General features: G+C 36.0%; 1 protein-coding gene across 2 annotated transcripts in view; it reads left to right on the top strand.

Moving 5' to 3' along the window:
- Positions 1-22,445, top strand: part of PIGK (phosphatidylinositol glycan anchor biosynthesis class K) — a 141,302-nt gene that overhangs the window by 74,224 nt on the left and 44,633 nt on the right. Inside the window, exons 10-11 of one of the 2 annotated variants that reach the window (XM_075557372.1) lie at positions 13,569-13,653; positions 16,890-17,109. In XM_075557372.1, coding sequence (XP_075413487.1) covers positions 13,569-13,653; positions 16,890-16,982 — 178 coding nt within the window. In that variant the 3' untranslated portion in view covers positions 16,983-17,109. Of the gene's footprint in view, positions 1-13,568; positions 13,654-16,889; positions 17,110-22,445 lie in introns of those variants that run through there. The other variant, XM_075557369.1, reaches the window with a different exon arrangement.

Genomic DNA, 22,445 nt, shown 5'->3' with positions numbered 1-22,445 from the left:
GAACCTTGCCTACCACAGACACATATATAAATTGCATAGATATTAAAAAGATAAATGTTTATTACAAAAAAAGTATACCAATAAATTTGGCAATATAGATTAGCAAAATCTTTGGGAAATATATGTTTGCTAAGTAATCAAAAAACGAAAATTTGGATATTCAATCTTCTTTGAAAAACTTGAACCTGTTTATTTCACACCTACATCCACACCTCACCAAGTCTTTTCCTGGTGAATTCTTCTAAACATTTAAGGAAGAACAAACACCAGTCTTAAACAAAGCCTTTCAGAGAATAACAGAATAGAGAACATTGTTCAGCTCTTGTATTCAGACAGCATAATTTTCATATCAAAACCTAACCAAAGACATTACAAAAATGTAAAGTGCTTCTCTAGCTCACTGAAATGCATAGAATCATTCTAAGCAAAATATTAACAAATCAAATCTTACTAGAAGAAGAAAAGCAATAATACACCATGGCTGTGTTGTCCAAGCTAACAGGAAGAAAAGAGTGAGTGAGTGAGTGAGTGAGTGAGTGAGTGAGTGAGTGAGTGAGTCAGATGATTATAGATGCAAATTAAGAATATAAATTTGAAAATTTGAAAATTAAGAATATAAAAGAATTTCCTTTCTCATAAAATCTACCTCAAGGAAAATCTACAATAAACAATATACTTAATAGTCTCATATTGAAAGCTTCTCCTCTGAGATTGAAAAAAAATTCAGAATAAAATTGTGTACGTTTCAAGTGCACATGGAACTATTACCAAAATTGACCATATGCTGGTGAATGAAAGAAGCTTTTATAAATTTTGAATAAATGTTTTTAAAATCTGGTGTTAATTTTATTTAGCATCATGTTAAAGAACATAGCCACTAGAATAAGACAAAGGGAATAATTTATATGGATGATTGGAAAGAAAGAAACTGTTTGCCTGTGGCATATATATGTAGAAAACAACATAAACTATAAATAAACATTGTGATGAATCATAAAGTTAATACTAAGTTGCTGAATAAAGTCATTATTAAAAATGTATTTTTCTCAGTTCTCGAAGAACAATTTTAAAAATGAAATTGAAGAAACCATTTCATACCATTAGGAATAGAATAAAAAATCAGGTGCCTACTATTTAGTTACCTGGTGCTGCTGTCATACAAATTACCACAAGTGAGTGGCGCTAAAAGAACAGAAATTTGTTTTTTCACAGTTTAGGAGGCTAGAAGTCTGAGTTCGAAATGCACCTCTAGCTGGAAGTTCTTCTGTTTTAGCATCTAGTAGCTGCCAGCATTCATTTTAGATACATCTATTATAGTTATCTGTCTTCCTCTTCTCCCTGGGTCTTTGTGCCCATTTTGCTCTTGTTATAACTCAGAGGTGATCAGATTTACAACTCTAGGTTAAAAAAATATTTGATTAAAATTGATCAATCAATAATAAAACAATAACATGATTATAAAAGCAAAAATAAAAGATGTTGCCTTAATTTAATATAGGGAATACATGTATCTAAAGTCACAATAAGCCTTTTACTTAAAGGCAAACCTTGCGAAACATTTCATTGAAAGCCAGCGACAAGATAAGGATGTGTGCTATATACCATATATACTTGAGTATAAGCTGACCTGAATATCAGCCAAGGCACCTAATTTTACCACAAATACTGCATTAAGAATGTGTTGAAAAACTCGGCTTATACTTGAATATATATGGTAGTTGCTTCTGCTCATCAGTGCTCAAAAATTCCCAACCTATGCAGTAAGACTAAGAGCCTTGGTGGTCCAGTGCTTCAGCACACATCTAGTTGTGAACAGATTGCTGCTTTGAACCCACCAGCTGCTCTGCAGAAGAATGTGGCAGTTGGCTTCCATGAAGAATTAAAGTCTTGGAAGCTCAGTTTTCAGCATGGAGTTGGGATTCAGGACATAGTAAGAAAAGGTGGACAGTGAACAAGGAAAACAGATGAAGAACTGATGAATTTATAGTGCTGGCAAAGAATACAGAAAGTACCGAAGACTGTCACCAAACAAACAAACAAACAAACAAACAAAGAGCCTCAGCTCTTTCTTGGAAGTAGAGCTAGAATGCTCCTTCGGCTCAAGGATGGCAGATTTCTCACATACATGGGACGTATTAGCACCAGACGCTAGTCCTGGTAGAAGGACATCAAGCTTGGTAAAGTAGAGGGTCATAGACAAAGAGGGAGACCTTCAACAAGATAGGTTGACAGGGCCATCAACAATGGACTCAAATGTAAGAACAATTGTAAAGAAGTAAGGATGGCACAAAGGACCAAGCAGTGTTTTGTTCTGTTGTGTATAGGATCACTCTGCATCCTAACTGACTATAAATTGTAACAACAAAAAGACGAGAGGAAGAAAAATGAGGTATAACATTTAAGAAACTACATAATTTTATGTCAACTTGATAAATAGAGTGAAGAGGTGGAATCTAGCCAGTCAATCAGGTCATAGTCTGATGATGCTTCCTTGTGGTGTGGGCTTCTCATGAGGATTCTGGGAACTCCCTCTTTCTCTTGAGAGATGTGCCACACTCTCTCTGCTTCACCTTCCTCTTGACAAGCCACATGGAGCTAACCTGATGGCAGCCAGGGCCCAGGGGATGATTCCACTGCCATTGGATCCACAAGACTTTTTACCCATCGACCTGTGATCTTCCTGCATTTGACATCATTGCATATGCTGCTTGACCCTAAAGAGGAGTTTATGGACCAGTATCTGACATATGGGCTAATACTGGATTTATGGACTAGATCTGGACTGGGCTGGGATGTTTTCTCAATATACAATTGCTCTTTCATATAAAGTTCTGTCTTACACATATATGAGTGGGTCATATATGTGGATTTGTTTCTGGATTTATTTCTCTAGTCAGCTTGGACTGACACACGAATGTTTACTTATTTGTTATTAGGCAACATAATTGAATATCTAGAGTACCATTATTTGGTTTACTAAGATAGTTTAACAAGATTGTCAGATACAGTAGTATCATGAAATAAAGATTAGGTAAAAATCCCCGTTTGTACAAGCAACAAAAACTATAAGCTACTGGTTTATACAAGGACAAGTTAGAAAGTGTTGATACAGAATCATAGAAACCTTTATTCAATAAAATTTCAAAATTCTAATTTATTATTTCTCAGCATATATTCCATCTAGGTCTCTACACTTCAGAAGGCAGTGTTTCCACCTTTCTAACCTTTCACTGAAGAATTTTGCACACTTTGATGTATACCACATCAAGAGGCAGTTTTATAGCACCTGTGAGGGACTCATATCACATTCCTTTTAAATGTTCCTTGAGTTTTGAGAACAATGAATTCTGATCCCATTGACTCCTCTTGGTCACACAGGCTGGTGTGCTTCTTCCATGTGGGCATTGTTGCTTCTCAGCTAGATGGCCACCTGTTTATCTTCAAGCCTTTAAGACCCCATGCAGTATATCTTTTGATAGCCTGGCACCATTAGCTTTCTTCACCACATTTGCTTATGCTCCCATTTTGTCTTCAGCATTTTTTTAAGGGAAGGTGAGCATCACAGAATGCCGACTTATTAGAACAAAGTGTTCTTGCGTTGTGTGGAGACCCAAAGCCCATCTGTAGGCAACTGGACATCCCCTTACAGAAGGGTCACAAGAAAGAGATGAGCCAGTCAGAATGCAGTGTAGCACCGATGAAACACAACTTTCCTCTAGTTCTTTAATGCTTCCCCCCCCCTTACCCCCCCCACTATCATGATCCCAATTCTGCCTTACAAATCTGGCTAGATCAGAGGATGTACACTGGTACAGATAGGAACTGGAAACAGGGAATCCAGGACAGATGATCCCTTGGGGACTGAGAGTAACAATATGAGGAGGATCAGGGGAAGGTGGGGGAGAAAGTGGGAACCGATCACAATGATCTACATAGAACCCCTTCCATGGGGGATGGGACAACAGAAAAGTGGGTGAAGGGAGACATTGGTCAGTGTAAGACATGAAAAAATAATAATAATTTATAAATTATGGGTTTGTGAGAAAAGGATGGGGAGGGGAAGGTAAAATGAGCTGAAATCAAGGGCTCAAGTAGAAAGAAAACGATGATGGCAACAAATGTACAAATGTGCTTAACACAATGGATGGGTGAATAGATTGTGATAAGAGTAGTACGAGCCCTCAATAAGATGATTTTTTTAAGTTTGTGGTACAATAGAATTAGATAATGGAAATTTTCCACGATTTTTTTTCAAGACTGTATATGGCATAAATCTTGTATATGTTTCCAGTGTTTGAAAATAACTTTAGGCTTTGCATTGAATACATGTATAATCTGATCTCAGTATGCAACAATAGAATTAAAAACATTACCTATTTCCAAATTACATATGACCCTGGATAAACAAAGTAACTAAGTTTGCCGTATTATTTCAGGAGTTCTTGGAAACCATAGAGGAGATGAATTTTTTAAGGCACTGGGCATCTGTGAAAGATGAAAAAGAGACTAAAGAGAGTAAGAACGTGTAAAAACTAACTTCAGAGGCTTTATAATTTTGCCAACACTATATTACTTGCTCATGTAGTAGACTTGGAAAATATTATGATTTGAGATGGTAGCATCACTGTATTGGAGCAATAGTCTTTTCATAGATTAAATAAGTTCCATTTCTTAAAAACTCAGTTTAGAATAAAAGTCAAGTATGTAATACACAACTTACTCTATGTAGTAATTACTCCCTAACACCATTATTTAAATAGATCTTCCTAGTTAAGGATCTTGGAAGGAGACAATGGAGAAAACATATCCGCTTGAGAAGGACCTTGAATGAAATTACATATATATATATGTATACACATATATACACACACACATAGATGGAGAGACAGATGGGATTCCAGAATGGCTATAAGAAACAGAATTTTACCATTTTGTAAGAGAAAATTTTAGTTTCCCTTCTGATGGTAACCACATGTAAATTAAAATTTGTTGTTTTCTCTACATCCTAATTATATTTATAGGCCTGGGTTATGGTGGATCGGAGCACTGACTAATGCAGATTTGAGGCATGGGCTTCAGAAAAGTGTAGACCTTCAGTGGCAATCTTTGGGCAGCATTAAATTGGGGAAAATAGTTTGCAAGGAGGGGAAGATATTTTCAGAATGGTGGAGGAAAGAGGAAGCAGGTGTATAGAAGAGCCCTAACTAAGCACACACCAAACCAGACCACTTATCATCATGTTGCTTCTACACATGGTGACTCCATGCGTGTCAGGGTTTAACTGATCCACAAGGTTTTTAGTGGCTTGCGTTTGGGAAGTCGGTCACCAAGCTTTTCCTCTGAGGTCCCTCTGGGTCAGCTTACACTTCCAATCTTACGGTTTGCAGCTGAGCCTGCTACCCATGTGAAACACCCAAGAACTCCATACAGAAACTATCGTGGTTCTGCTTTTGTTTTTTAACTTTAGTGTTTAAAAAGAAAACAACACATTCCGCTCTCTTCTAGAAGACATCATTTATTAAAGAAACTACAATTCACTGTAACAACAGAAGAGGATGCTTTTGAATGTACTAATCCAACTGTTCCTTTTCTCCCCCACAAAATGTTTTGTTACTGTCAATTATTAAAAACCCAATACAAAAAAATCATCAATAGAATAAGAAGTAAGCATCTATACAAAATTACTCTAAGAATAAAACAAAATGACAATTAAATTTAGTGGCTTAAACATACACAAAGAATGAAAGCAAAATTCTAAAGAATGGTAAAGATGAAAGAAAAGCCATAAAGCAGGAGAAAATGAAATACAGCACTTGCCAGCATGAATAACCTGTATTAAACAAACATGCATTTTGAAAAGACATTATGAATCAGAGATTCAAAGGCTATCAATGTGGTTGTTACTGTTGGGTGCCATTGAGTAGATTCTGATTCATAGAAACCCTGTCAACCACACACTGAAGCACTGCCCAGTCCTGAGCCCTCCCCACAATTACTCTTATGTTTGAACCCATAGTTAGAACCACTGTGCCAATCTATCTTGTCAAGGGCTGTAATGGTTAAGGATTATGCCAGTTTGGTAAAGATAAAGGTAGAGCTCAGTCTATCAATATCAATTCCATTGCAGCCTGATGACACCTCCTTGGTGTCATGTTTTCCTATTTTTCAGTATATGAAACCCAGGACTGATGAACCTATAGAATATTGATAAACAGGTAGAATAAGGGTTCTTGGGGGGTACGTTGGGGATTGGGCTAAAGGCGAGCTGATAACAAGGAGTTCAAGAGGGAAGAAAATGTTTTGAAACTGATTGTAGTAGCAATTGTACAATATTGCTTGATGTGACTGAACTATGGAATGGTATCATATCTGTAATAGCTCCCGATAAAATGGTTTTTGAAAAGAAAGGAGAGAGAGAGACTGAGTAGAGTCTGCTCCTCTTTAGCCCTATACTTTTCTGTTGGAGCAGAATCTTGCATCTGATTCCTCCATCTCCTCTTGTGTTGCCTGCCAATCGCAGGAGCCATCATCTGACTGCTCACTGTAGATTGATTTGGCTGAGTTCAGACCTCTGCATTCACCAGCCTGTGCCCCCTGCTGTCTCTGATTCCTCTGCTTCCATGAGTTCTGAGAATTCTGACTGAAATTGCCTATTTCTACAACTGTGTAAGCCTTTTCTTGATATAAATCTCTTCCTAGATACAGCACATACAAACGTCACTGGTTTTGCTTCACTAGAAAACCCAATGTAGCCGAAGGGCTTTCCTCTGTTTCGCTGCCCCTGTACTTTATCGAGCATGATGTCCTACTTCAGGGCCTGGTGCCTCCTGACTACATGTTCAAAGTCTGTGAGACAAAGTCTCACCATCTTTGCCTCCAAGGAACATTCTGGCTATACTCTTTCCAGCACAGCATTGTTGGTTCTTTCGACAGTTCATGTTGCCAAATTCAGTATTTTTAATATTCTTTATAATATTCTTCACCAGCACCATAATTCAAACGCATCAGTTCTTCTGTCTTCTTTATTTAATATCCAACTTTTACATGCATATGATGCAATTGAAAATATCATGGCTTGGGTCAAGCACACTTTAGTCCTCAAAGTAATATCCTTGCTTTTCAACAATTTAAAGAGGTCTTATGTGGCAGATTTACATAGTGCAATGCATCCTTTGATCTCTTGACTGCTGTTTCTATGAACATCATTTGTGAATCTGAGCAAGACAAAATCCTTGACAGCGTCAATCTTTTCTCCATTTATCATGTTGTTACCTATTGGTCCAGTTGTAAGGATTTTGGTCTTTACATTGAGTTGTAATCTATACTTGAAGGCTGCATTTCTTAATTTTCATCAGCAAGTGCTTTTAGTTGTCCACACTTTCAGCAAGCAAGGTAGGTGTCATACACATATCGCAGGTTGTTAATAAAACCTTCCTCCAATCATGATGCCATGTCCTTTAGATAATCCACCTTCTCTGATTATTTAAGATTATATTATTGTTGTAATGTGTAAACTCCTTGTTGCAGCCACTGTGTCAACCCATCATGTTGAGGGTCTTCATCTTTTTCACTGAACCCTACTTTTTCAAGCATGATGTTCCTTTCCCAGGACTGATCTCTCCTGACAACACATGCCACGTACATAAAACGGATCTTTCTCTAAGGAGGATTCTGTCTGTACTTCCAAGACAGATTTGCTTGTTCTTTTGGCAGTTGACAATACTCTCTGTATTCTACACCAACACTATAATTCTAATGCATGAATTCTTCTTTGATATTCTTTATTTTTGTCCAACTTTCATATGCATATGAGGGGATTGAAAATATGGCTTGGGTCAGGTAAACCTTAGCACTAAAAACAGTATCCTTCCTCTTGAACATTTTACAGAAAGAGGTCTTGTGCAAATGATTTGCCCAATGCGATACACTCTGCCTCTCTACATAGGTGTTGATATGGATCCAAGCAAGAGGAAATCCGTGACAAAGAAAACCAATCTTTTCTTCATTTATCATGACGTTGTCTACTGGTCTAGTTATGATGATTTTGGTTTTCATTACATTGAGCTGTACTCCACGGTGAAGGCTGCAGACACTGATTTTCTTCAGAAAGTGAGTTCTTACATGAACAGCACTGCTCATTTTCAGCAAGCAGCGTTGTTCCAGCTACATAGTGCAGATTGTTAAAAAGCCTTTCTCCATTCCTGATGCTACATTCTTCATTATACAACCCCACTTCTCAGATTATTTGCTCAGTAAGAAGACTGAATAAATATGGTGAAAAGCTACAAGCCTTGTGCATACATCCTGATTTTAAACCAACAGGTATTTTCTTGGTTCATGTACAGGTTCAGCTTAAGGACAATGAATTGTTCTGGAATTACCATTCATTTCAACATTTGAATGAGAAAAATCTAAGTAGTAAGATTAGTTTATTACCGTGACGATTTCAGCATAAAGTAAATTCTCAATAAGTCCTTAGTTATGAAAGTATAAATTGCTTCAAGTTTTAAGAAATATGTAAGTGCCAACCCCATACCACAAGTGAGAACCTAGGCAAGAATGTGTATCCCTTCTTTTCCCTAACCGTATTAAATCTCTGCTACATAAAAGCCTGTAATATGACAATATGATCATAGTTAATATGATGATATCTATAGTTCGTAAATATTATTATAGTGGAGTTTTTAATGAACAGGGGTTTGATAATGTTGGGGATGAAAATGGGTATCTATTCTTGCACAGTTTCTCAAATGTTCTCTAAAGATCAGCATTGCATAGTTTGTTTGTTTTTTTTTTAACAATTTATTGGGGCTCATAGCATTGCATAGTTCTTAAAACTTAAAGCCTTTTCTAGTTTCATAATAGAATAAATGTTGAGAATCTCCTAGAAATAAACACTTTGTAACACAGAAACAGTTGTAGCATATAAGCACTTTTGTATTGATTTCAGGATAATTATCTAAAGTTATTCTTATAAGATTAAAATTTGTGAATGTTTCTGTTATTTGTTATCAAATCAGATCCGAATCATAACTACTTTATGTAAAACAGAATTAAATTTTGCCTGGCAATGTACTAACATAGTGATCATTGAAAATGTCATTTTTGAACACCATGAATTGTGACTATACACGTGGACCTCACGAGACAAATTACACAAGAATTAAATTAACTACATCTGTGTAAAGAAACAATAAATGAAGAAGCTGATTATTATCCATCAGAACAGAGACAAGAGGTTTTTGACACTCATCATTTCAGTGGGTTTCATGTAATCAAGTAATGAAAATATTACAGGAAGTTCACGCTCCACTGATGGCAGTGGTAAAACCATGGCTCTACGTACCAGCTGAGATGTTTCAACAAATGTATGCGATGCTGGAGGTGCTCACTTGTCTGTGCCAAACAATTGGATGACAGCTACCTGAAAACCAACTGGAAGACTTCCATATTTTTGTTTATTCTAAAGGAAGGAGATTTAACATAATGTGGCAACGACCTAACAGTATCATTAATGTCACACAGTCAAGTTTTGGTGAAGATAACTCAGAAACAATTGTAGATGTCAATTGGGAAGAAATTCCAAAAATTCATGCCAGATTCAGAAGAACATATGAAATGGGAGATATCATTGTTGATGTCAGATGGATTTGGCTGAAAGCAGAGAATACCAGAATGTTCATCTGTGCTTTATTGGATATACAAAGGCACTCAGCCTTGTGGATCATAACAAATTATTGATTATACTTTAATAATGTTACTTCTGAACACTTCATTGCATTGTGCTTATTAGAAACCTGCTCATAGACAAGAGGGTAGAACAAAGGGATGGAGTAGAACAAGGGCATACTGCTTGGCTTAAAATCAGGAAAGGTAGGCATTAGTATTGTATCCTTTCATCATACTTAATCAATATGCGTTGCATTTAGTCTATGGTGTGTTGTGGTGTATTGATTTCTTTTCTTTTGTCATGTAATAAACATTGTATGAGTTTACCACTATCCATTAGTTGATGGTCCTTGGAGTTTTGCCATTTTTTGATTGTTCTGAATCACTGCTATAAATCTTGATGGATAAGTTTTTGTGTGAAAATATATTTTCTTTTATCTTGGGTATAAAAATAGTGGAATGACTGGGTCTTTATGGTAACTCTTATATTTAACATTTGGAGGAATTACCAAAGTGTTTTCTAAACCTGGCACACAATTCTCCTTTTCCTTCTAGTCCACCATCTTTGCCAAATTTTATTATGTTTCATATTGATTCTAGGCATACTACTGGGTTTTAAGTGGTATATCATTGTATTTTTGATTTGCCCTGCCTGGTGACTAATACAATTGTTTTTATGATCCATTTGTGTATCTATTTTTGAGGAACATCTGTTGTAGGAGCTCTTCATGTTTTTCATAAGTTAATTCTCTTTATGCTATTCACAAGACAAGCGTTTGCCCTGGTGGTGTGGTGGTCACACGTTGGGCTGCCATGTGGGTAGTTCGAAACGAGTAACAGCTAACAGCTCCAAGGAAGAAAGATGGGGCTTTCTACTACCATAAACAGTAGCATACTCAGAAGCCCAGAGGGGGTCACTGAGTCAACCTTGACTCAAGGGTAGTTAGCAAACACAAACTTTTACATAGAGAAATGCTTCTTCCTGCTCACTCCTATGCAACCTTTTACGTTTATTTTTTCTGTCGTTTGCATGGCAGAAATTCCAGAGTTTTCATCATATTCCGTAAGTGTTTACTTAGTGATAGATTAATTTTGTACATCTGATTTATTTTTTCAAAAATAATTATGAGTTTAGGATTTTAAGTTTTCATTTTTAAGTTACCATGGTTCTATGTAACTCGTGGGGTGGGTGTGTCAGGTTATCTCATAGAATGTGAAAATTATTAGCCAATATCATTAATACCATATGTTAGGAAATTTTGCTGAAGATTATCCAAGAATATCTGCTGCCATACGTTGGCAGAAAACTACCAGAAATTCAGGCCAGATTTACAAGAGGTGTGGAACAAGGGATATCATAGCTACTGTCACACAACACAGCTGAAGACAGAGAGTACCAAAAGATGTTTACTTGCGTGTGTTTTATTTTATTTTTTGATGACCTGAAAGAATTCAACTGTACATTTTATAACAGATTATAGATAAATCATAAAAATAGGAATTCTACAACACTTCACTGTGTTCTTGAGAGACTTGTACATAGATTAAAACTCAGTCATTCAAATAGGACAGAGGGGTAGTGCATGACTGAAAACAGGACAAGGTGTATGGCAGGTTGTATCTTTTTACCACACTTAGTCGACTGTGTGCTGAGTGAATCATCGGAGAAGCTGGGCTCTATGAAAAGAATGTGGCATCTGAACTGGAGGAAGACTTATTAACCTGTGATACGCAGACAACACAGCCTTACTCTTCAGATGCGAAGATAAAGCATTTACTGAAGGAAATCGAAGCGTTTTAGTATGGATTGTCTCTGAAAATATGAAAATGAAAGCCTCAAAATTTGGCTAGTAAATATCATTGTGCTGAATGTGAAGAAATGAAATCGTCAGGGATTTTATTCTACCAGGAGTCACAGTAAGAAATGAAATAATATATTACATTGGACATCTCTGTTGCAAACAGTTTCTTTAAAATAGTAAAAAAAAGCAAAGATATCCCTTTAATGACTAAGCCTTGGGTCCAAGCAATGCTTCACTCGCCTTGTAAGCATCAGAAAGCTAGATAGCCAAGCGAAAACCAAAGCGAAGTGGACGAGTTTTTACTGCGGTATTCGCGAAGTGTATCCAGTGCACGATGGACAGCTAGAAGAAGGACTCTGCTAGTCTTTGAGGAAATACAGCCAGCATATTCTTTCGAAGTGAAGATGCTTAGACTGCATTACCTGTACTTTGGGCAGCTTATTTGGAAGACCCAATTGCTGGAGAAAGACAAGCATTGACAATTTTTAAAAGCACTTTATTGTTTTGTTGATTGTAGTTAATTTGATTGGCAGCTATACTTTTATTGTTCTCTTGTGGAGCTGTATATGGACCAAAAGGAAGTCAGTTATTCAGAACCCGGGAATGTTGTGTGCCTTAAAATTAGAAGATATACGTCATGCTTTTAGCCGTTCTTCTTACTTATTCAGTATGCATGCTCAGCAAATACTTGAAAAAGCGGACAGAGAAAATAGTAAAATTGTCAAAGATTTTATTTTCCTCAGATCCATAATCGGTGCTCCTGGAAGCAACAGGCAAGAAATCAAACACGTTGTGCTCTGCATATCTGCATACAAGTGTTGGAAGAACGATGTCTCTAAGATGTGCCTGACCCAAGCTATGGTATTTTCAGTTACCTCATATGCATGTGACAGTTGGACGTTGAATAAGGAAGGCCACAGAATAATTGGATTTGAATTATGGTGTTGACAAAGAATATTGAAAACGACATGGATTGCCACAAGAACAAACAAATCTGTCTAAGTAACACAACCAGGGTGCTGATTAGAAACAAGAATGGCAAGATTCTTCTATGTGCATTGGACTTGTCAGCAGAGACTCTGGAAAAGGCCATCCAGCTTGGTAAAGTAGAAGGGCAGCAAAATAGAGGAAGATCCTCCAGGAGATGGATTGTCATCATGGTTGCAACAGTGGCTAATATAGCAGTTGTGAAGATGGTATACGACCAGTTTCATTCTGTTATGTGTAAGGTCGCTATGAGTTGGAACAGATTTGATGACACTTAACAACAACAGCAGCATATTTTCCCATTTTATGTCTGATTACATATGTGTTATATCAGCTCTGTATTTCATTGCTGATATAATTACTAAAGAAAATAATTTTCTTTGTAATACAACCTTTCAGGATTGCTCTTGTATTCATTTTATTTATATGCTCTAACAAATATTGATTCTTTATTACATGCTAAGTATTAGCCTCACAATGAAAAAAAAGACACGATTTTTTTCTTCAACTATATAAAAATTTATAAACTCAAACCAAATCTACTGCTATCAAAACTGCTAGAGAGGTATAAGCAAATTACTTTATTGGAAAGAGAAAGCAAAGAAGGAACCATGTAGTCCAAGCATAGAAAATAGCCTGGGCGAAGTCATGGTCCATGGTAGGGGTAATGGAGTGGCAAGTATTTGGATATGACTACGGCCGAATTAGAGAGGGAATTGAGAAAGGGTTGCTAGAGGAATGTCTAACACATGATTGGAGGATCTTTAAATAATGTGCCCAAAAGTACCCTGCGCTGTAATGGAGAGCTCTTGAGTGGTTTTGATGTGTTAAAATGAAAGATAGGATCTGGGAATATAAGATGGTGCTAGCTAATTTATCTTAGGTAGTAATTCATTCAGTCAATACATTTATAGTCATGTCACTTAAAACATTCTTGTTAGGTAGTTTTCCTAAAATTATTGATAAATACTGATTGTTCCCAAAACTTACATGTGTGTATTTTAATATAGTTCATGTTTTATAGTTGTACATATTTGGCCTATGTACAAGTGGTATTTTAAATATCATATTCTTATGTTCTTCTTCATATTTTTCTTTTTTTTCTTCCAGCTGTAAGGAAGACCAGGTGGATGAGGAGCTAACAGAACCTCTAAAATATGCTGAACAACTTCCTGTAGCTCAGATCATACATCAGGTGTGTTTCCCACTTTTGAAAGAAACAGATATTTAATCTCTGAAAAGTAATTGCCTTTGTTAGGTTTTTCAGAGTCGATGTGCCATCGCGTAAAGGCATTCTGAGCCCTGCACCCTTTATTTAGATTACACTTACTAAGGTTGGAAGTTTTTTCAAAGCACAATGTTAAAAGGCTACTTGCTGTGTAACACCAACATTCTTGCTTATTACCAAATCTAAGGTACATTTGGTATTATGTTATGTGTAGTACTTAACAAAACTTAATTTAGAAAACTCACTTTGAGCAATTGTATATAATACGTATTAGTGAGTAAGACCAAAATAACTAAAAAATTATTGTTTAATGGGATTTTTTTTAGTAGCTTCTAAGAAAAATAATCTTGCCCGATGTCTTCACCTCACCCCATTATCAAGTCCTGGAAAGTAAAATTCTAAATGTTATGTTAGCAGTTTTTCCTTTCTAATTTTATTCTCTCTATGATCCTCTCTACATGATTGTAGTGTTGGAGAAGACAGTGTGGTAAACATTTAGGTTTAGAGTTTGTGCTGTTATTTTGACAAATTATAATCTCTGTCCTAGTAGACCAGATGCTAATAATTTTAAATGATTTGTTGACTAGATTTATAGCCTTTAGACTTAATAGGATTTTTAGAACCTTACAGATCATAGGATACAATAAAAGCCCTTAAACATCAGAATTTAATTATTTTTTTATTTCCATATATTTTTGTCAGTCAAATAACATTTATTTTTGGTCTGTAATGGCCTGATTAGAAAAAATGCCGGTTTGAGCTTATGAAAGAAAAGAGAGGCTTTTACTGGAAAATATTGGCTATATACCGTATAGACTTGAATATAAGCCGACCCAAGTATAAGCCGAGGTACCTAATTATTACCTGGGAAACCAGAAAAACTGATTGACTCGAGTATAATCCTAGGGTGGAAAATGCAGAAGCTATTGATGAGTTTCAATAATCAAAGAAAATGAAAATAAAATTACTAAAATTTGAGACATCAGTGAGGTAGTGTATTTAAATATTTATTTTAAATAAAAAACATAAATAAAAGAACAAGTCATTTAACATTAGTAAACCAGCATAGTAAGTGGAAAAGCGGTTCAACAAAAATAATAAGGTATCAGCAGCAATGATACCTTAAGAGTACTTTTCCCTGAGTTCAATCAGCAACCAAGCTAAAATGTAAAGAGTTAAAATCCTTCAAAACTGGATACCTCATCATCATCCGCATCCCAATGCAGAGCTTCAGCTGGTGTGAGGTCATCATAGACGCTGTCCTCACTGAGTTTGCCGTCATCACCTTCACTGCTGTCATTTTCATACAAAGCGCAGTCTTCACTGCCATCCACAGCATTACTAATACTACATTTCTGGAAGGTACGTCGCACTATGTCTTCTGGAATGTATTCCCATGAATCTCGAACCCACTTTGCTATTAACTCTATGTCAGGCTTCATGAGATTTCTTCCTTTTGTTAGTCGGGCTTGACCAGATGATATCCATTCATGCCACATCCTTCACACATGGTCTTTAAGAGGCTTATTCAAAGATACATGTCATAGGACAGCTCTGATTGGTTAGATGTGAGAAAACAAACATTCAAAGCCCTGTAGTGTCAGCGGGGCTTTGAATGAACAGCGGAGAAACGACAGTCACCTGCGAGATAACTGGTGCTCGTCCCATTACCTGTGGGGAGGGAGGGGGACAGCGAGATGTTACACCTCGCTGGGGTGCCACTGACCCGTGTATAAGCTGAGCCCCAGTTTTTCAGCACATCTTTTGTGCTGAAAAACTCAGCTTATACACAAGTATATATGGTAAGTCCTTTTATTGACATTAAAATTTAGTATTATAATTCTCTGATAATTTTTTTAATGGTCTGAAATTTACTTGTTTAGGAAGCTCGTCTGTACTTGGTAATCAGGTCCAGTTTGTATGGTAGGAATTCCCTAGTGTTGTCAGAGCTTAAATGACCTAACAGCCTGCAAATGTCACATTTAAAATTCTGTCTTCATGCCTGACTCTCAGTATAAATGAATTAAACAGCAGAGCAGGCAGCAAGTCAATATGTTCTTAACAGTAAGAGTGAGCAGTGAAACAGTGTGTGGTTTGTTCAGAATAGGTAAATAGAATCTGCTCAGAACAGTTCACCTCAAGTAAAATCTAAAACAGGAAACAGAATTAACCTTTAAGATGGTTGACCAGATGAAATGTCAGTAATATTTTTATAACACGAATGAGCTGATAAACTAGTTGGTTTATGTGGCAGTCATGTTTTGTTATTATATACTGTGTAAATTCAATCAGATGAAAAAATCTGACCCAGGGAAAAGTTTTAGATTGTATTTTTGGCAGTAGGACAAGAGAGTGTTTAACTTTAAAAATGAATGATATACGTCATAATTAAAATTCTGTGGTATCTTATAAAATTTTCATTTTGAAAATCAAATTATAGTAGGGCGGTTTTTGCTTATTCCTTCTTTCTTTAATATTTTTAATCATTTTATTGAGGGCTCATACAACTCTTATCACAATCCATGTATACATCCATTGTGTCAAGCACATTTGTACATTTGTTGCCATCATTCTCAAAACATTTTCTTTTTACTTGAGCCCTTGGTATCAGCTCCTCATTTACCCCTCCCTCCCCCAGCCTAAAAATGGACGCTGTTCTCAGTTAGGGAGCAGTCAGGAAAACCTATTGTTAGTATTAGGTTCTTCTTCTATCCACTTTGTCATTTCTCTCTACTGACAGCCCTGCTGCCATTGGGACTGTGGCCATTATTAGTCTCTCCTGGTGGTCATTAGGAAACATGACTTATGTCACCAGAATTGCATTTGTACACAGATTGTTTAAAGCAGTTTTTCCTAAAAGAGTGATGCATGTGATAATTAAGCTCAAACAGTCTCACACAAGCTTTTCCATCAATAATGTATCTATATTGTAATGTAGTTTATAACCCTCCAGCTATAATTTTTATGAAAAATATTTATCCTTCGAATACTGAAGTGCTTTACCTTTGCATATTTTGGTTTACCATTTGTATCGTAAACTAAGTCATTTATTTGTACTTTATATGCGGTTTGTTTATTATTATGGACATTCTTGATTTCTAGTAATCTCTTCATCTGGCCTTGTGCAGTATATGCATGGATGGATAAGCATTTTTATATGTATCCTAAGAGCCCTGAATACTTCTCTCCTCTCTTCCACCCAGGCATCAGAAACTGGAGATTCTCAATGTTTGTGCAGTTTAGAATATGTAGAGAGAAGATTTGGAGAGTTTGTAGAGCATACATGGGAACTGTAATGGAGAGAAGAATGAATCTTGGTCACTTAAGTAATTCCCTTCTTGTGCAAGTTGCTTAAACTTCTTTTTGTGATCAGAAATTAGATAGGATTCCCAGGATTGTCACTTTATCTTGTCAAATTATCAGTTTCCCAGAGATCCTAGGAAATGTGATTTTTCATCTAGGAAACTGATGTCACTCAAGTTATGAACAATAAAATTTAATAAAGGAATCTGACAAGATAGACAAATATTAGATAAATAAATTTTAAAAATGACTTCTCTGTGTTTGCCATCCATTTCCTTTGCTGGCAATTCCATTTCAACTCCTGATGACCTATGTGCTGTAGATTTAGGCTACTCTCTAGGGTGTTACTGGCTGCAGTCTTCATGGAAGCAGTTCATCAGACCTTTCTTCTGTTGGCCTGCTGGGTGAGTTCAGATTGCAAACTGTTGTGCCATCAGGGTCCTTATATTTTCATCGGCCCATAAATAGAGACAAGTGGAAAAGTTTTTCACAACAATGAAAAGAACTATAATACGCAGAAGTAAATTTAATAGGATTTATATAATAAGACCATGGGAGCAGATTTATTCAGAAGCAGGCAGATGTAGCAAATACTTACTCTATACTTAATAACATAAAAGTATATAGGTTTTCCTGACTTAGCAATTCTGCTTATAATAGGGAAAACTTAATGTTAGAAAAAAATATGTTTTGGGGATAGCAGGGAGGAAAGGGAATAAATGAGGAGCTGAACCAAGCACTTAGGAGAAAGCAAATGCTTTGAGAATGATGAGGGCAACAAATGTGCTTAACATACGATGGATGAATGTATGGATTGCGATAAGAGTTGTATACGCCCCCAATAAAATGATTAAAGAAAGAAAGAAAAAATATGTTTCATGTAGGAGAAAATAAGCCCAGGGTAAACTAGAGAAACAAATTCATAGACAGTCATATGTATATAAGAAAGACCCTTATATATAAGAGCAATTGACCATTGAGAAAACATCCCAGGCTAGTTCAGATAAAGTCCATAAGTCCCACTTTAGCCTATATGTGTGATACCAGTCTAAAAATTCTTCTTCAGACTCAGGAAACACATGCAATGACACTGAATACAGGAAGCTCACAGGCCAGTGGGTACTAAGTCTTGTGGGTCCAGTGGTGGTAGAGGCATCGCAGAGATAGCAGAGGTCTCCATGTCGCTCTTTCAGCTCCAGGACTCTAGCATATCTCTATGTGTCTTGTCAGCAAGCATGTCTCATAGGGAGTATGCCTTACCGGAATCAGCACATAATCAGAAGCCACTATGATCAGATAAATGTTATAAAAATTAATTGTAATTCACATTAAGAAAGATACTCTGTAAACCTAATGACTGTGTGTTTGTGGTATGTGTGTATATGCAAAATTGAAACATTTGACCTTTTTATTTATGATGTAATCTTACATCTTCTTTATTTTGATTAAAACCTTTAAAATTGATTTACAGACAATAAAATAGTCCTAGACAGTGATCTGAGACACTGGAATAGAAGAGCCAGAAAAATATTTCTTTATATCTGATAATTTAACATAGAATGAAAATGGTCATTTATTTCATTGGGAAGAGGATAGTTTATTTAATAAATGGTGTTTGTACAAAAGGCTAAGAAAACTAAGTTTGATGCCTATTTCATCCCATATATGAAAAAGAATATTTTATACATTAAAGATTTAAGTATGAAAGGAATATTTTAGAATAAAATAGAGGCAACAAGTGATCTGGGAGTAGGGATGAACTTCTTAAACAAAAACAGGATAGGTTCAGCTTCATAAAAATTGGATATTTTATTAGGTAAAATGTACTACAAACAGAGTTACAGGATAAAGGTTAGATTCATTTGCAGAAGAAAGTCAAACTCTCCATCTCTTCTTCATGTTTCACATGTGCTACCACTGAGAATCCCTAGCTTCTGATGTCTGGGTAGAAGAAGAAGGGATGAGGCAGGTATTCATGGCTGTTAGGATACAGATAAAAATGTATATCCACCTGTGCATACATGGCATAAAGGGAGATGCTGAAGAAATTATTAAAGAAAAACAGTAAGAAATGTTCATAATAAAACAGGACATATAAAACATAAATTTCTTTTTTAAAAAACATTAACAATTGTAATTCAAATTTTGAAAACTGCACAACATATTATTTCTAGAAACGCCTAAGGAATGCTTGAATGGGCTTACCATCTTCATAAAAAGAACTTGAAAACAGATCAAGTGTAAATTAGAATATTATCCTGTGAAATATAAGAAGTAGCATGGATAGATGGAACCACCCTTTAAACCACATATACCCAGTAAATAGTTGCATCCATATATGAACTACAGCTAGTTTACTAAAAAATGAATGAAAATTCTTACAACAAATAGCTTATACTATAGCACATAGCCTATCAACATTGCACCAAAAGTTGTAGAAACTAAACATGTATATATATAAAATCACCATTTCTCCTTGCAAGTTTAAATTTGAAAAGCAAGTTCAAATGACAAATCAGAGTGAATTCGGCTTCCAATCTTCACATCAGAATGCCACAGAACTAAAGAAATTAGCAGAAAACATTGCATAGGACAGAGAACTTCCCGGAATGGAAACCAATCTCCTGATTGTTTCTTATCCCCTGAAGAGTAAGCTGAGAGGTACTTGTGATAGCACACATTGCACAAATCTTTTACAGAATAAAAACATCTAACTATACACATATTTTATCAATACCTCTATGTCAGTGCAAAGTGCCATTTTAAATTCAAAAACAATTTACTGTATGTATACCTACAGATGCAGAGTAAAATATAAATATGGCCTTGTATCATGAGAAATAAACACTTATGTTAAATGTATATCTCTTAAGACACTGAACACAGGTATTTTTATATGGAGATATGCAGAATGAGTGACTAGTTAAGTGCGGATCCTTATTCAAAATAATGGAGTTTTAAACTAACAGCATTCTACTAAGAAATGTAACCAGATGCCACTAAACTAGCAGTATAAATAGTTCCTGCATAAAATGACTGTCCTACCTGGTCTATAATTCATCAAAAGCTGATAACACTTCACAAAAGTTTATAAGCTTTTTCTCTTTAAATACGAACAAGTATAACATGCTGAGAAATACCAGAAAGGGACTACTTTATGTGGTTATTCCCTTCTGGACCTGGTAAAACGTGAGCAGAACAGCGTATCAACTGACATATAAAGCATTTGAGAGAAGATCCGTAGTTCCACCTTAAAATGGTCTTCTAATGAAGAATACTCATGGATTTAATCTTAGAACATTTTAGGCCCTGAAATTTTCCCTTTGGGGATGTAGCTGCTTTGGTTCTAGATATAAATTAACCAAAAACAAAGGTTTTCCTCTATTTCCTAAAATGAAGTACATTTGTAAACTTTAGCATTAAAAATAAAGATTCATAAAACTAACTGCTAATTTGAATATGCTAATCCAAAATTAAATACATTTAAAGGAAGATTGGATTGTAGTATATGCCTGCAATTCTGATGTAGCGCCATTTTAAAAGGAATGGTCAACAAAACAAAAATTGCCGTAATTGAGAAATATTTTTAAATTTAAAATTTACCAGTATACCTGAGAAACTATGTCTAATCTTGAGTTATATAAACTTATTTTTTTCAATGATATTTTTCAATGTATGGCATAGCTTTCATGCTGGCCCCTGTTTAAGACCCAAATATTTCATCACCATATCACTCTTCTTTGGGAGCAGAGCCTTCCCATCACTTTCATGTTGTCTGAAGAGTTCTGCCAGGTGGGCTGTTGTCTGAGGATCTGTTTGTCTCATAAGTTATATTACTTCTTCCAGCGACCAACTGGAAGGGTCCTTATAGTAGTTTTGTTTCATTGAATCAGGTCCAACTGCATAGTGTTACCTTCAGTTTCCTCTGTATTTACATTCTGTTTACTTCATAGTGTGACCACTTGTGGCAAAAAAAGTCATTCTCAACTATTGCTGAGCTTGAAGCGCTTGGCACAGACAGGTAAATTCTGGCTGTTTGAGGCTGAGTGTTTATAGGACTTAGGACAGAATTCACAGAGTATGTTGCATCTAATGCAACATCTAAGTTTATGATTTTTTGACATGGATAATATTTTATGTAATGAGTGGTAAGTTTTTCTTTTAATTATTTTATTAGGGGCTCATACAACTCTTATCACACAATCCATACATACTTCAATTGTGTAAAGCACATCTGTACATTCATTGCCCTCATCATTCCCAAAACATTTGCTCTCCACTAAAGCCCTTGACATCAGAGACATTGGACAGGGCAAGATATGACAAAATAATAATTTATAAATTATCAAGGGCTCATGAGGGAGGAGGGGAGCAGGGAGGGAGGGGAATAATGAGTTTATGATTTTTTCAGGAAGCATTTCTTCTTCGGGTTTCCCATTTTTTTCATGGCCGATCTTCTTTAGAGAAAGACATGTTTATTTCAGGGAACTGAGGAGATACAGGAATATTGAAAAGTAGAAATTGCTGCAGACGGTCTGATCCTTTTCTTTCCTGATAAGTGTTCTTTTTCTGAATTATCATTATCATACTTTACAGCGCTGTCAGTATTACTCCCATAAGGGCTAGAAGGCTGGCTGGCTACTCAAAAGGTTTTAACACTATGGGCTCTAGCAGAAGGTCTTAGAAAGCGAAGATCAAATGATGCACTATTTACTGACAGGAGTGGGATAGAATGATTTTCAAAGGAGCCAGTTAGAATTTCTCCTTGTGCTGATCGGACTTAAAGAACCTAAAAACAGTTTTAGTTTGAATGGCGCAATCTATGCAGGCCCGCACTGCGCCAGAGCACATTCACGGGGCCAGGGCTGGAGCTGGATTTTTTCTGATCCGGGTGAAGGCCAGGGTTTCTGAGTTTATGGACTTGCAGACTGTAGCCACCACTATTTGAGAGATCCCAGGAATGATGTCCTTATCGTATGGAAGGTTGCTATGGTCACTGGCCACAAATTTTACACAAGTTAAGATGTTGAACATATCTCTTTTCCTTTTGCATTTTTTTAATGTGTTAGTTTTAAGAGAAGTGTGTTTCTTGGGAACTGTTGTCTGTCCAGGTGATTTAGTTCAAGCTGATTTCTCCGCTTGCTGTTGGTGATCCTGTTTCAGCTTTCTGTGGAGGCTGCATCAATGTCAGTGCACTTTACAAATATTCCAGAGAAACAAGTTGTTGCTACATTTATCATTCAGATGATCAGGATTCCACTTGATAGCCTTGCTCCTGACCAGGAATAAAACTCCTTTTCTGGAAGATGCAAGACTACACCAAAGCCTGAATTTCTTAGGTCACAATTCAAATGGTAAAACAAAACATGCCAAAGTAAATCACAGTGTAATATTAGAATGATACATACTTTCCAAAACAATAATTACAGCTGGAAGCTAGTTATTAACTGCCATAA

Source organism: Tenrec ecaudatus, chromosome 1 (assembly GCF_050624435.1).
Source record: "Tenrec ecaudatus isolate mTenEca1 chromosome 1, mTenEca1.hap1, whole genome shotgun sequence".
Lineage (NCBI taxonomy): Eukaryota > Metazoa > Chordata > Mammalia > Afrosoricida > Tenrecidae > Tenrec > Tenrec ecaudatus.
Note: the sequence above shows the minus strand (reverse complement) of the source record. Positions and strands in the feature narration are given on the sequence as shown.